The sequence below is a fragment of the Plectropomus leopardus genome, chromosome 4 (genome assembly GCF_008729295.1).
Source record: "Plectropomus leopardus isolate mb chromosome 4, YSFRI_Pleo_2.0, whole genome shotgun sequence".
Taxonomy (NCBI): domain Eukaryota; kingdom Metazoa; phylum Chordata; class Actinopteri; order Perciformes; family Serranidae; genus Plectropomus; species Plectropomus leopardus.
Window position 1 is genome coordinate 6,795,579 of NC_056466.1, and position 15,103 is coordinate 6,810,681.

The 15,103-nt window shown below is 41.0% G+C and overlaps 1 protein-coding gene across 1 annotated transcript in view; it reads right to left on the reverse strand.

Moving 5' to 3' along the window:
• The window catches only part of dnah6 (dynein, axonemal, heavy chain 6), a 66,912-nt gene that overhangs the window by 44,992 nt on the left and 6,817 nt on the right, over positions 1 to 15,103 (reverse strand). Inside the window, 20 exon segments of the mRNA XM_042485368.1 lie at positions 65 to 232; positions 601 to 738; positions 3,421 to 3,582; positions 4,356 to 4,511; positions 5,243 to 5,368; positions 5,533 to 5,643; positions 7,310 to 7,474; positions 8,043 to 8,274; positions 8,487 to 8,583; positions 8,668 to 8,848; positions 9,144 to 9,263; positions 9,375 to 9,467; positions 10,245 to 10,295; positions 11,561 to 11,716; positions 11,839 to 11,982; positions 12,099 to 12,212; positions 12,351 to 12,479; positions 13,528 to 13,779; positions 13,915 to 14,067; positions 14,871 to 15,022. Coding sequence (XP_042341302.1) covers positions 65 to 232; positions 601 to 738; positions 3,421 to 3,582; positions 4,356 to 4,511; positions 5,243 to 5,368; positions 5,533 to 5,643; positions 7,310 to 7,474; positions 8,043 to 8,274; positions 8,487 to 8,583; positions 8,668 to 8,848; positions 9,144 to 9,263; positions 9,375 to 9,467; positions 10,245 to 10,295; positions 11,561 to 11,716; positions 11,839 to 11,982; positions 12,099 to 12,212; positions 12,351 to 12,479; positions 13,528 to 13,779; positions 13,915 to 14,067; positions 14,871 to 15,022 — 2,900 coding nt within the window.

The following is a 15,103-nucleotide window of genomic DNA, read 5'->3' on the forward strand; positions in this document are numbered from 1 at the left end:
AATGATAAAATAATAGTAGGTAAAATAAGCAAGCATATATATGCATAATGAGAGAGGCTGTTACCTCGGCAATGAGTGCGTAGTTTGGCACCATCATGGCGATGGGTCTGAAGAGAGCTTTAAGGTTGTCAGGTAGCTCTGTTCTTCCAGCATAGCCGGGGTTCATGGTGATGAATGCAGCGCAAGTCATCACCAGCTTGATCTCCCGGCCCTCAAATCGAAACCTCGACAGCTGCATAACACAGAGTTGAGTGAGTGGCCCTTGTTTCATGCAAGCGTGATGTCCTAAACATCTACAAGAACAAGTAAACTTTGTGTGTCGCAGTGATTTATGGATCTAATTAATTTCTAATTTATGTAATCTGCTCTGGCTACCGACCTAATGGCATCAACAGTATACAGTAATGCTGCAGTAAATTACTGACTGATACGCAGGTGAACTTGTGGCACTTAACATAGGCCAAACCGCTGTGCATGGAATTAATTATCTATAGGATTCCTTACATAGTAAGTGCCTTTTGAACAATCCAAAAGTGGTGTGTGTGTGTGTGTGTGTGTGTGTGTGTGTGTGTGTGTGTGTGTGTGTGTGTGTGTGTGTACCTTAGCAGCTTTAGCGTTTCGTATGGTTATAAGTTGCTGAGCGATGACAGACAATACTTCAATGTCGATTCGGTTAAATTCGTCAAAACAACACCAAGCACCCGACTGAGCAAGCCCACTGAAGAAGCGCCCCATCATCTGAAAGAGAGAAGTGTGACTGCTTAAAGGGGCCCTATTATGCTTTTGGGGTTTTCCCTTTTCTTCATTGTTTTGTGTAGCATTTTTGTGCTTGTAAAACATGTTGAAGTCATATAGCCCAAAGTCTAAGCGAAGCGGAGCGGAGCTCTGTCTCCCTCAAAAGACACTGCTCCTAAGCTGCCTGAAAAAGCTTGTTTAAGTTTTGGTGTTTACTTCTGTAACAATGTGACATAACACTGTAACAAATAGAACAGAAAGGGCTTTGAATGTGCAGAGAGCCAGCTGACCAATCAGAGCAGACTAGGCTGGTGTCGGGACAGAAGCTCAGACAGATTGTTTCAGACAGAGGTGCCTCAGCAAAGGGCAGTATGACACAAACGCTGTTTTTTTAACATTATGGCATGTAAACCTGTTCTAGTAGATCGCAAAAATATGAATATGATCCTGCAAAATGAGCATAATAGGGCCCCTTTGAAAACAAGAGTAAACTTCATTAAACTTGTGTAACTCTGTGTAATGTGCAACACTTTCATGGATGATACATAACAACAATTTAAAGTTGTAAATATCTCATGGACAGTCATGAATTAAATGTTACAGTTAAATGTTGCTAACCCACGGTGGAGCAAAGCTCAACAAAGTATGAAACCACAGACTGTTGTGATTCTAGCCGTGCCAAATTGAAGCCCTGTCCAGCTCTAATACACCGGTGTCTGCTACCAATAACTAACTGCAGCAGACACAGTGAGAATGGCTTTCCTGCTGTCTTGACAGTATGTGCTTTCAGCTCCAGCCTCAGTGATGCTGTTTTACATTAAAGTCAAATGTACAGTATGCCTTAAGATTAATGGCCAAATCTAAAGTTTTTGGGTAAACAAAATACATATATATTCTTATATATAGCTGAAGGTTAGCATTGTGCTTCTTTTACAAGTGATAATAATAAATGGAAACTAACTGATGTAAACTCATTGTAAACAAATGGTGCATAACTTAGATTAAAGATCTGAAATCAAAAGATCCATCTCTTAAGGTGAAATTGGTAGCAGGTAACAATCCTATGTTTTTTATTTTTTTATTTATTTTTTTTGATGAGGCCTGTGGATACTGGCTTACAAGTTTGATCCTGGAAGCAAAACCATCGTCTACAAAACCCTGATTAAGGGCACTCCTGCCTTGCCTGGATGAATGCCTCACAAACAACTCTTAGACCGCTATCCAGAATAAGGCAGTAAAGATCACTGGTGTGGATGAGGAGTATGCCCTAAAGGATTAGGTCATCGCCAAGCTGAGCCTTCGCAGGACAGTTACTGCAGAGGCATACTCCCAACTGTCGAGCAGACCTGAATGCATTGCTACCCTAAGCTCAAGTCACAAGGAAAACCGCACGGAGGTTATCACCAACCCATACCAACCAATGCCTCATCACTCCCCCATGGCCAACAGGAAAAGGCCTTGATAAAAGCTTTCTCCACTCCGCTGTGGCAACATGGAGCAACCTTTCCTGTTCTGTCATCAGAGACCTCAAAACAAGTATGCTCATCTAAGTAAACACCTACTCAGCATTAAATTGCAATTCTAAAGCTCAAAGACTTCAATCACAAACAAATAAACCCTATACATATCCCTGAGTTGTTGCAGATTAGTGACAGGCTTTCTGAATCGCAATCTTTTTTTTAAATCTCTTTGGATCACAGCATGTGATTTTTATATGATTGTTAACGTGATAAACGCATGTCTATTAGCCAGACATAGTATAATACCTATTATCACTGTAATATGCAATTGTCATATCATTCTTCAACAGCTACTGACAGGACATGGAGACATTACAGACTAATTGCTTGAAAAACATACAGGAAAGGACCAAATATGGCTTAAAGCAATGTTTTAGATCACACAACTATTAAAGGCTCTGCACAGTGCATCTGTACTTTAACTGGCACTGGCACTTGACTGCTTTTGCAATAGTGCCATCTAATGGTATCACAGAGAAGGTACAGTCAGAGTGAGAGAACCTCCCAAAGCTAATTCTGCTGATTCTGCAACTGTTTTTGGCTCGCTTCTTCTTTGTGTAGGCTCTGCCCTCTAAGAGCTGTTGCTATTGAGTTTATCCCGCGAGCATGCGCAGGTGTGAAGATTTTCTTTTGAAGCCTTTGGGCCTCACTCAGGTTCAACTGCAGTATAAGAAGCCTGCCTGGCCCAGGTTCTGCTCCCTATTTTTCTTCAGCGTTTGCTGCAGTGATATCTAAAGATTGAAGAAGCACCATATGTGGTGACCATTACCACCCAGAGCAGTAGACTAGGTGTCCCCTGCATGGCAACATTTTTCCCTGTTTCAGCCTTTTTTCGCTGAAGCGGCAGTCGAGCCTGGGAAACTCAAAGCTCCAGTGGCCTGCTATGACCCATTCACCTGAGTGAAGGGTGCTACCGAATGAGGGTTTCATGGTGTCTCTTCACTGGAGTCGAGTCTATCCTCCATCCTGCTCCCAAGGTGACGCAAGCCCATGCCACCCTCTCCTTGCGACCAGGTCACTACCCACCTCACTGACTGTGCCCACCTGTGTGCCGCTCAGACAGCAGCAGCCATCAACAACATCTCGCTGCTCTCCTCATCCATCTCCTGATCACGGCTCAGCCCAAGATGAGGGTTATAAATTAATACAGTTTGTCACAGCTAACCTTGTAGTCGAGTCCATCGGAGCAGTTGAAGACCACACACTGGATGGCCAGGGCTTTAGCCAAGTCCTTGGTGGTCTCCGTTTTGCCGGTCCCTGCTGGCCCAGCTGGAGCTCCCCCCAGATCTAACTGGAGAGCCCCCATCAGACACAAGTAGCAGCGGTCCTGAGCAGGGTTAGAGATAAAGAACAGTATCAATAACATTCGTAGCTACTGCAGGACATACATTTTGTAGGCTACACTGTTAACTCCCTGTAGCAGTTTGGAAGCTTATGGCTTAGATTTTGGTGTCTTTTCTATACAGGTCTGTGGGTTTACAAACAACCTGAGTGAAGTGGTTATTTGGTTCCTGATAGCTATCATTTAATTTTAGTAATTGCACATTTTAGTACATGCATCTATTAGCTGTAGTAAGCAAGAAAACATTTACTATAAAGCATGCCAGGCGAGTACACTGACATCGATAATGTTATCTTATAACACGAGTTGCCAACTTGACGTCATAAATGCATAAACATGACAAGCAATATTCAATGTTTGGTCAATGATAAGAAACTTTTGTATTAATACACATACTAGATGTTAATTTTTGATCACATTTAAAGTGTAATATGGTATTAATGTTAACTGTTGTCTATGCAGAGTGACACTGATTAAATATAAAAAAAAAAAATTAAAAATATTTAAAAATATAAATAAACTTAAATCAGTTATCAACCTCTAATTTAAAAGATCTTAGCATTAAAATGCAACCCATCTTCTCTGCAAATTTAATAAGCAACTTTCAGAAACACGTGTTTCTAGTTTTATCCCACTGCAGTTGCTTTCAACATAACGCATAAAAAAGGTTTCAATGTTAAACAAGAGTTAAATTAGCACTGGGACAGGATAAATCATGCCTTTGTCATGCGTGTCTCAGTACTGTATGATTGTGTTACCGTGAGTGGTGTGATGACCAGTCTAGGACAGGCTCCCAGGTATTCATAGCCATAAATGTACGTGGACAGAGCCATTTTGGCCACACAGGTGTCCAGGTCCATGTCCCAGTAGTAGCGCAGCTGTCTCTGCCATTCAAAGTTAGACCTGGTGTCCACCTGAAAAACAGGGCTGAAGTTATTGTAAGGTAATGAGTTTTTACAAACATTTTCTGATCACCTAAAAATCCACAATCAATACCATCACCTATTATACCAAACAAAGGACAGAAATAAGCTGTTTTTATAAAAAGACCGCGCTAAAGGACTGCAACAAAGTCCTTTCTTTACACCACTTTTGCATTTTTACACAGAGCCAAATTATGGCAGCATCATGCCGCTCCAGAGTGTGATTACAGAAACAGCATCTTGAAAAACACAAGAGGTGTGACAGGCATGAGGTTTAACACAACAGCGTCAGCCTCTACTGTGATATATAACATATGCGTCAGCAGTGCTTTATAAACAATAACAATGGCATAACATGGCAGTATTAATCATTTACCTTCTCTGTCCTATATGCCTTCTCGTCCCCTCCTCTGAGGGTAAGGAGCTCTCAGACCACATTATTTTCCCAGTTTGCGTACATTTACAGCCGATCTTTTTTTTGTGCAAGTTGCTAGCTGCTAAAAGTTACTTTTTAAATCTCCAGTATGAAGAGGACAGTCACTCTTATGATGTTTTATGGCTGCCACCAGCTTTAGGGCTAGACAACTAACTCTGACGCCCCCATTATATTATAGAACGACAAAGAGCATAATAGTACAATACTACCACATTGAACAGGCAGTGTAAAAATTGGCTATAGATACAAGCTGCGATTGTGTCCAAGTGTGTTTGCACCATTGTACCTTCTGGCGAACTAGATCGGTGACAATGTCTCTGGCATGGACGTCGATGGTGATGAGGGCAGTGATGATGTTACGGTGTAAAGTAGGCAGCTGTCCTCGCACCAATGCGGCAAGGGCATTCAGCCTCTGGAGTACACGCAAACACACATGCACAAACATTACTGGGTTATAAAGTTAAAGTGGCAGAATAAAAATAGTTGGGGACACAAGTGATTTGTTTTGCCAAATCTAATATTTAAGCAGACAGTTAAGAAAGAGTAAAGGAGAATAGAATAATTAGTATAATTTACATCAAAGTTAGTAAGTTCAAATTCCTGCAGGGCAGCAAAGTGGTCGTGGTCCCCCTCTAGGCAGGTGTCCATGTCCCTGCACCACATCATCTGGGAGATCGTCAGCACCACCTGGTGGACACACACACAAACTAAATTTAAATTACAGCATAAAAAACATACAATGAATCATCACCTGAAATTATAGAAATTAACTGTAAAATTTATCAAAGCTTTAGACAGTGGCAATCATTACTGAAGTGCTTGGACATGGTTATGAAAACAATGTATCTGTACAAGTGAAAAAAAGGTTCTGGTAACTATGTGTGATAACTTTATCCGTAACTGCTTGTCCTCGTAAGGGTTGCGGGAGGGCTGCAGCCTATCCCCCCTTTCATTGGGCCAGAGACGTAGTACACCCTGGACAGGTGATTATTAAAGGTTGACACATATAGACAGACAACCAGTCACACTCACGTGCACACCTGCAATGTCACCAACTAACCTGACATGCATGTCTTTGGACTGTGGGAGGAAGCCGGAGAACCCAGAGAGAACCCACGCAGACACGGGGAGAACATGCAAACTCCGCACAGAAGAGCCCCTGCCCAAGGTCCGAACCTTGCCCTAATGTGGATTCAAACCGGGGACCCTCTTGCTGTGAGGCGTCAGTGCTAACCACCAGACCACCATGCCGCCCCTGATAACTATAAGCGATTGTCAATTGTAGTAATACATTTACATTTTTTGATGCCACTCCCACTGTCTAGCAGGATGTCCTGTTCAACCTCATCAGGCACTGGGCTGACAGGGAAGGGTCACTGGTTGGCCTAAACTCACCCAGGACTTCCAGGCTATAAAAGCGGGCCTGTGTGCTAACTTGTGCTTGCTACAGCAGACAACCACCTTGCATCCCCGCCTTTTGGTGTTGAATCTTCAACACCTCTACAGCACAGTTGTCACACATCACATGCATGGTGTTTATTACTGACTTTGCTGAACTACACACTCCTTTGCTTATTTGAGTTGACTGCAGTGTAACTGTGAAGAATCACTTCTTGTAACATTCCCTGAGCCAGTAAGTGGCACGTCAAACTGTCTAAAAATACGGTAAGTAATCCCACTCACCCTCTGCATAGCTCTTTTCCACTGCCATAAATATCTTAAAAGGTAATGATCCATACATCTACATAAAAACAATGCCACTTTGCACACATCAGTTGTACTTATTATTCTGTCTAAATTATTTGTAATAGGTATTTATTCTGTTTTTTGGAACATATGCTGTATGTTTGTTGACCGAGTTTGTTTTGCACTGCATGTTGAGCCACGTCCAAGATGATTTTCTGTCACAACAGACAATAAAGTTTTCTGAATCTGGATATAAAGCTGTATCTTTACAGAGGCATTAGCCTACATGACCAGGCATTATATTTCTTAATTTTAGGTATATTTTGTAACATTTTTACTATATTTTTTTTCAAATTTCTTGGCCATATCTCGTTAAGTTGCTTTTTGCATCCTCCCCACGTTAAAAGAATTCAAATCAGTTTGTTTAGGTCTCAAAGAGTTAAAAATCATTTCATTGCAATGGTCTGCCTCAAACTTTTGTATCCATATAAACCATTGATTACTGTAACTGTCATCACTATAAGCAGGTTCCATTGCGCTATAGGAAAAAAAAGCAAAAAGGTCTGTGACTGAAAAATATGATTGCACTGGACCATTTAATGTTTTTGTGACTCTCTCTGTGTGTGTGTGTGTGTGTGTGTGTGTGTGTGTGTGTGTGTGTGTGTACCTGCGATGGATGTCCAGCCACCACCCATTCCTCTCTGGACTTCACTTGGTAATCGGCGATGGCAGCCTTGCTGAGGCGTCGCAGTGAGGAGAACATAGCCTCCTCCACCTTGCAAAGCCAATCTTCCACATTGCCCTGTGCCTTCAGACCTTTAGTCAAATGCACCTATGCATACACACAGAGGGACAAGATCAGCTACAGTAGGAATGCAGATGCTTTTATCTTTTCTTTTTTTTCTTATTAAGGGTTCACTGTGAATCCTCTGTGAGAAAAGTCATGTCATTCAGAGTTCATGCAGTAAGGAAGTTAGCATAAGAGTGTATTTTTTCTCACTCACTCACGCTCTCATTCTCAGCAAGAACTTCAAGGTATACTATGCAAGATTTTTCTAAAAAACAATGTATATAGATTCATACAGAATAAATCCCTCTTAGTTATTACTTATGAGACCTTGATTGCTGTGTTGGGGATGTTTATGGGCGTGTACCTCCACAGTGCCTAGGTGAAGTTGGTGCTTTATAAAGGGAGCAACCAGTAAGCAGGGGGCACCCAAGAGACACAGCACAGAAAAAACTAAATATGGCGAAACATAATGCCAAGAATGAATCTGGGGTCAGCTCTTTTACAAACAGTAGCCAACAATCCTGCAAAGTGTACCTTTAAACAAGAGAGTAACAAGTAGAAAAAAAGGGGTGCCATTATGATTGCAGGTGTTTAAGTGACTCAAACTGACCTTCTCTCCCTCAGGAGACACCATGCTGAGGATGTCTTTGCTGTAGACTGCCTCCGGTTCTCCAGTATCCAGCGCAGTTCCTGTATTGACACCAGAAGATTGTTTGGGCAGCAAAGCGAACTCCAGCCGTGTAATGGCATCAAAGCATTTCCTGAGGTGGGGCTGCACCGCCTGCGGGTTTCTTGTCTGGGCCAAGATCTTCAGCAGCTCGTCGTTAGATAAGAAGCAGAACCTGCAAGAAACAGATAGACAACATATAAGATTTATGAGAGTTCGAACACGACACATCAGCATCCATATCACATGTTTATCCCTCTGCGCTCACTGGAAAGTTTAGAGTAACATTTTAAATTTAAACAAACAGTTTAGGATGATAAAAGGAGATGAATTATGATGTAAAAGTCTGTTGTTGTAATGTGTAACACACCAAGAATGTGTGTGTACCTGGGGAAGATGACTCTCTTGGACTCCAAGTAGTCTTCCAGACACTTCTGTATTTCATCCAAAAGAGTGTTGTTTTGCTGAAAAGTCTCCAAACGATCTGTGTAGGATAAATCAAGTGCATGTGTGATTGTGCATCTCTGTCTGCTTGTCTATTTTTTTTTACAGTTTTATGGCTACATACCAGGCTGCGTGGCTGCTTTAAGGGCATTGGGCATCTTGTAGACCTTCGCCATGATCTGTTTCCAGGACTTGTCGACCTTAAGAAACATCTTGGACTCAGCAGGAAGCTGCCGCTTTATGTCTGGGGCCAAGAAGATACTCTCTAGGTATAGCCAGTTCCTTTGGCACGTGAGCCACTCATCCTGGAGAGGACGTGAATGAGGAGAGGGAGAATAAAGACACAGATGGGGGAGGCAGAATAAACAAGCAGTAGTCTTTGATGTGATGCTGTTTAGTCTTTCCTTACCTGAACCAGAATATAGAACTCAGTAAACATTAAGAAAGCTACATTTCTTTTTCAAGGGGTTTGGGAGAGCTACTGTGTAACATTCGAGGATAAATTCAAAGTCAAAATCTGCATTTAGCATGTTGATATACCCTTTAATATTTTGCAGATAACACAAATTAAAGATCACTCCACACAATCTTTTTCTTTACCAGAGTTTGGTTGAAAAGCGTCAGCTGTCTCAGCAATTTGTCAACTCTGGCCTTGATAGGAGCTACGTAGCGGGAAGATGCCACCGTGCCAACACTGATAATGCCATCATCCAGGAGTACCTTCATGGTAAACATAAAAACACACAAAAAACACAAAAATCAGATGAAACTCTTCAAGGTTGGTACAACAGACTGCGTTGTGAGTGTGTGTGTGCTGCATGATGTTACGACCTGGATATCATCTGTGCCACCCAATATGAAGACCTCTTTGGAGTCGCCGTGAGGCAGAACAGTGAACTCTGTGGTCTTCCACACGTCTTCCACCTGCACGGTTCATTGAGAGGGCAGAGGTTAAAATTAAAACATCAGATCTGAACTCCAGACTGAACAGTGCAACAATTACTCTACACACTGATTACTCAATTCACAGATAATCAATAGCTTCATTCATTTTTTTATGTAAAAATTACAAACACTCTATGATCTCGAATTCTCTAATGTGAGGATTTCCTGCTTTTCTTTGTCATATATTACAGATTAAAAATAAATATCAAGTTTTGGGACTGCAAATTAACTACAGACTTGCAGAAATTGTAAATGACTTAAAAATAGTATAGATTTGGTCCTTTGCCAAGGTAGGTTTAATGCAGGAATATGATTATTAGAGTGGTTTAGGTTATCTACATTTTTCCAGCAGCAAAGTGCAAATATAAAGGAAAAAGACAATATTCAGTTCAGTGGTATATTTACAGACTTGTAACATTAAAAATGTGGCTTTCACACAGAGGAGCTTGACTCATTTTGACAAAAAGAAATAAAAAGATGAATGAAATGAAATTAGATTAAATGTCCATGAATACTTCACAAAATCCAAATTGAAGTCTATTTAAGGCCTAAAGTTTATAACATCAAAGTTAAGACATATTAGGACTTTTTAAAGACCTGCAAGCAACTTGAGAGTTATTAAAATGGCAAATGTTGACACCAAATGGCATGATTAAAAGTTTCTCTTATTCTACAGACAGGAAGGCAGAGTACACTGCTGCTGCAGTTTAGACATAACTCTGCCAGCATATTCTTAGTAGTTCCCTTTTCACGCACCTTCGTAATAATGGTCTCCACTGATGCCTCTCCTGAAGCCTGTCCTGACACCTAAAAGTCAAAGGCTGTGTTAGTCATGTTTATCCAGGTCAGACGTAAAGATATAAACAAGCTAAGGTACTCCTATAATTGACTTTAAGGTCAAAATCCCAAAAAAATCAATTTAATGCAAGGTAGTAGGTTAGATCAACTTAAAGAATTATTTCACTGATATAAAGAGGGTCCTCACATAAAACAAGGCCATCTATGCAGCAGAAAGTGACTTCATAAAAGAGAAAAAGGGGCAGTAGCATCCACTTTTGCTCAAGAGGTAGAAAACCCACAACTTCCAGAATACACTGCCCCGTACCAGACCACTAAATGCTCCTGCTGTTGGGTGACATAATCTGAACTTGTTTGTTTGACACAGCGGACAACAAAAAAAATAATTACAGTTTAACTGTGAGCTAAAACGTGTTTCTGAAAAAAAAAATGCAGAAAGAATTATGTAACTCAGTAACAGAATTGTGGTTCATCTTTGATCAGGACTGCTTAGTTTCATCAATTGATCAATGTTTTTTTCAGACGCCGTTTTCACTATGTGGTAAGCCATATGGCGCCCACTTCCTGTTCACAAACTCCACTATTAAAGTTAAACACAACATTAAGACATGTTTCTAGAAATATTTTAGGGGAGTAATAGGCAGTGCAATAACATAATCTTGATCTACATTCGATCAGCACTGGATAGATTTAACCATTTAATCTGATTTCAGAGTTTGAGACAGAGAGAGACAGAGACAGAGGCAGGTCTGTCTCGTGAACTATTTCTCTACTCTTCATGTCTGCAGTGATGACATAGGTGGGACAATAAAATTTAAGACTGATTTCACTGTAACCGAAATGGGGGGAGGGGGGTATTCTGTGAATTTTTCTTTTTTTTTAAGTTACCTATTATTTTGAGATTTCAGAATAAAGAATAAAGATTTCAGAATAAAATCGTACCTTTTATGTCACTTTTAAGACTTGTGAAAAATTTATTTTAGACATTTTAGGACCAATTAAGGCCATATTTTTAGACTGATTAATTCAATGCCTTTTAAGACCTTTTAAGGATTCGCTGGGACCCTGGGGCGGCAGACAATATGGAAATGCAGAAGTACAGCCTGTTTTTAGAGCACTGGTTAGAAGTTTACCACAGTTCATTTAAACATACTGCCCACACTGCTCTGACACAAAGTTGGTTGAAAATCGGCAAAGTATCCCTTTAATAGTTAGCACTGAGATCCCATGTGTAGCAGTAAAAGCTTACAGTGTAGGCTATATTTATGTGTTACCTCCTGTATCTCTGTTCCATAGGAGAAGATGTTGAGCTCCTCCAAAACAGCCACAGTGAGCTCCTCCACATTCAGGGAGGTCCCCACAACAGACTCCAGAGTCTTCCAGTGCTCTGGTTTCATACACGGGTTACGTAGATCAGTGATCACAGGCAGCTGCAGGAAAACACAAGAGTATCATTTAGACGAAGTCGCAAAAATGTACTCAAGAACCAACTGGCTAAATTGCTAGTACTTGTTTGCAGTCCATATTTTGATGTGGAATCAATTTAACCCACCCTCTGCTTCATGACTTCCACCTTGCTCTTCAGACTTGGCACTACATTGTTACGTGGCAGACCCTTCTCCAGCTGGTTGACGTATTTGCTGTACTTGTTGACCATTGAGCTGAACTGCTCCAGGTCCAGCTGCTGAAGTGTGCTCTGGGGATGGGTGAACATGGAACACCACAGTTAAACTTGGAAGAGAGCACGCGTGTGCATGCATGTGCATGCGTCTTTACATGGCCTTTACATACAATTTGTTAATTCCACCTCACCTGCCTCCATCCATCTGATAAAGAGTCCCATTCCTCTAGAGAGTCCCACAGCAGCTGCTTCAGTCTGAACTCTGCAGTCAGCTCCTCCAGGGTGTCAAACTTGGTCACCTCCACCTTTATTTGTCAGAAGGTAGAGGGGGAAAATAATTTTTGTCTGGATAGTTGGCTTATGACTCAGTTTTACAACACAAAGAAGATTTGTTAATACTCGAAATTTTGGAATTACTGAAAGGAACCAAAGAAATTCAGCACCTTGAATTTCTTCTGGTAGGAGGTATAGGCAGAGGCCTGAGCCTGCAGCTCGTCTAACGAAATCTGGATACCCCCCAGCAGCAGACGCACTTGGGTGGAATCTGCATTGATGTCAAGGATTTGTGAATCCTGAACATGAAAAAAAATAAGACAAGCAAGTGAAAATGTAGCAAAGACATATACATAGCAGTGTTTCCCACAGATTTGGAGTTTATGTGTGCCTGTTGGTGTACGTGTGTCCCTTTATATCATTGTGTCCTCTTTCTAAATTCAAATGTGTTGCAGGCCATTAACATAACACAAGTGGAGCTCTACATGATTTCTTTTTTTTCCTCAGCAGCAGTTTGTGATTAGCGGGGTGATTTATCTGTCGGTTTACCTGGTCAGAACTGATCAGATCATATTCATGGATGAGAGGAGCAGCTGCTACGAGTGAATGCAAACTTTTAGCTCCAGTAGAATGAACAGTTAAATTTAACTTTCACTGCCCCAGAGGTTTTTCTGCTCCTTCAGTGCCCAGAGTAAGCTCTGCCTTTTGGTAATGCATAACCAAATGGTAGCATTCCTAATAAATTGTCCAGCTTCAAAAATAGAAAATCTCTTTTTGGCAGCAGATGTTTGAATTATGGCAGGCTTTCATGATGGAAAAAAAGGTAACGCCTACACACTTACTCCGTGCCACACAAGTTTACTGAAGACAACATTCAGATCCTACCTGAATCTTTGTCAGGTCAAATGTTTGAAAAGACGAAACCACATCTATATTTATACATATTATACACACCAATAGGCTGACGAGCTCTATGGTTGCAGGTGTGGTTCACCATCTGAATCATTCAGGGTAGTTTAACAATTGACAATCAACAATTTTTCAAACATTTGACCTGACGAAGATCCAGGCAGGATCAAAACATTGTCTTCAATAAACTTGTGCAGCATGGAGTAAGTGTGCAGGCATTACCTTTTTCCCTCATGAAATTTGATTTATTAAAAGCCTTGCACCTACACAATGCACGTATAACTATCCTTTTTTTCAACTTAATCATGGCAGGCTGCCATAAATTAATAATTTTGTGGGGAGACTCCTCACACACACCTTGAGCAACAAAAGCTCAGCATACAAAACACCTTTCCAGGCTATGGCTGATAGAAAAATGAACAGAGCTCCTCCACACACCTGTGACTTTAGCTTGACTTTCATGACCTCACGGTTCAGCTCCTTTATGTCCTTGTGCAGAGAGCTGCACAGCTTGTCCACACTGTGGTCCCTCTCTGCTGCTGCCTCATCAATAATGCTGTTTAATGAGATAATGGACGGCTCCAAGGTGGCGTAAACAACCAGATCCTCAGGTTGTGTGGGAACTGAGTACATGTTAATCAGATTGTACATCTGACACACTGTCTCCTGCTCTGCGTCGAGCACTGGAATCTATTGAGAAAGAGAAAAAAGAGAGGAGGTGACAAGAGGGGACAGGAGAGAAGCACAGAAACCATGTTGATGACTATATGCTATAAAAATATGATTGACAAAGAAACTACTTTGAATGTGAAATGTTTGTCTTACCCTTTGCTGTATCTCATCCAGGAAGCAGAGGGAGTTGGCTAACTCAGCAGTGGTCGAGGGACTGAACTCCAGTTTAAACTGAGCTTCACAAGCCTCGGCAATGATAGCATCTAGCTTCGTCCTAGCCAGTCGGGTAAGCATCTCATTGATGACCTGAAGCACAAGTTCAGAGCAGGGCAGTGATTCCTACATGCCTTTAAAGAAACAGTTTGGATTTTATAAGCAGGGTTGTATGAAGTATTTATCCATGACACGCGTTTAACCTTCAGTACATGGTGGTCAGCTCAGCCCAGTTTGGAGAAGCAGGCAGGAGTTTTGACACAGAGGCATAACAACATACTGTTGGAGACAGGGGCTGGTAGCAAAATGTATTTTAGCCACTTAAAAACAACAGTATTAGGCTTAATGGACGGTTCCAAGTGAAAGGGCTGCCTGACATTGAGGTAAAGCAGTGAAAAAATTCTCAATCGCGCCTACTTAAACTGATAAATTTTTTAGGGTGGGCCTTTTTTTTTTAGGTGGCTAAAGTGCATTTTTGTGGCACTCCTACCTGCTTCTCCAAACTGGAAGCATGCCGACAGACATCTACTGTAGGTAATTCACTGATTATGGATAAATACAATTTGATTTATAAAACAGAAAATCAGAACTATGTCTGAACATTTTTGGTTGTAGCATTAATTGAATATTTTGTTGTATTAGAAATATTTCTATCAAATATATCACTCACTGTGGCCTAAAGGCTTAAATTTCCATTTCAGTGAGGTTTAATTAACCAAATGGACACACCGCTCCTTAGTTAAAATCAGTTGTTTGTGATGGTTAAAAAAAAATCTCAATTTATTGTTTTTCTTTGCTCTAATTTGATTTAATTTTTTATTTTATTATTTGATTTCCCCCCCTTCTTTTTCTGTTATTCGTTTTGTAGTATATGTTTGCACATTGCTCGTCCTCACCTCCAGACAGCGAAGCGGAGAAGACAAGAGGTTCTCCTTGAGCTGTTTTGTGTCTATAAGCAGTAAGCCCAGATGTCTCTTCTGTTGGATGGCTACGGCCTCGTCGTGCTCACTGTTATATAACTTGAGTGCTTCTCCAAAAAAGGACAAATCTGTGAGACGATCGAAGAAGTCAACATCCTAAAGTCTAAAGGGACAACATTATTTTGGATGCTACAGCTTGTTTAGGGTTT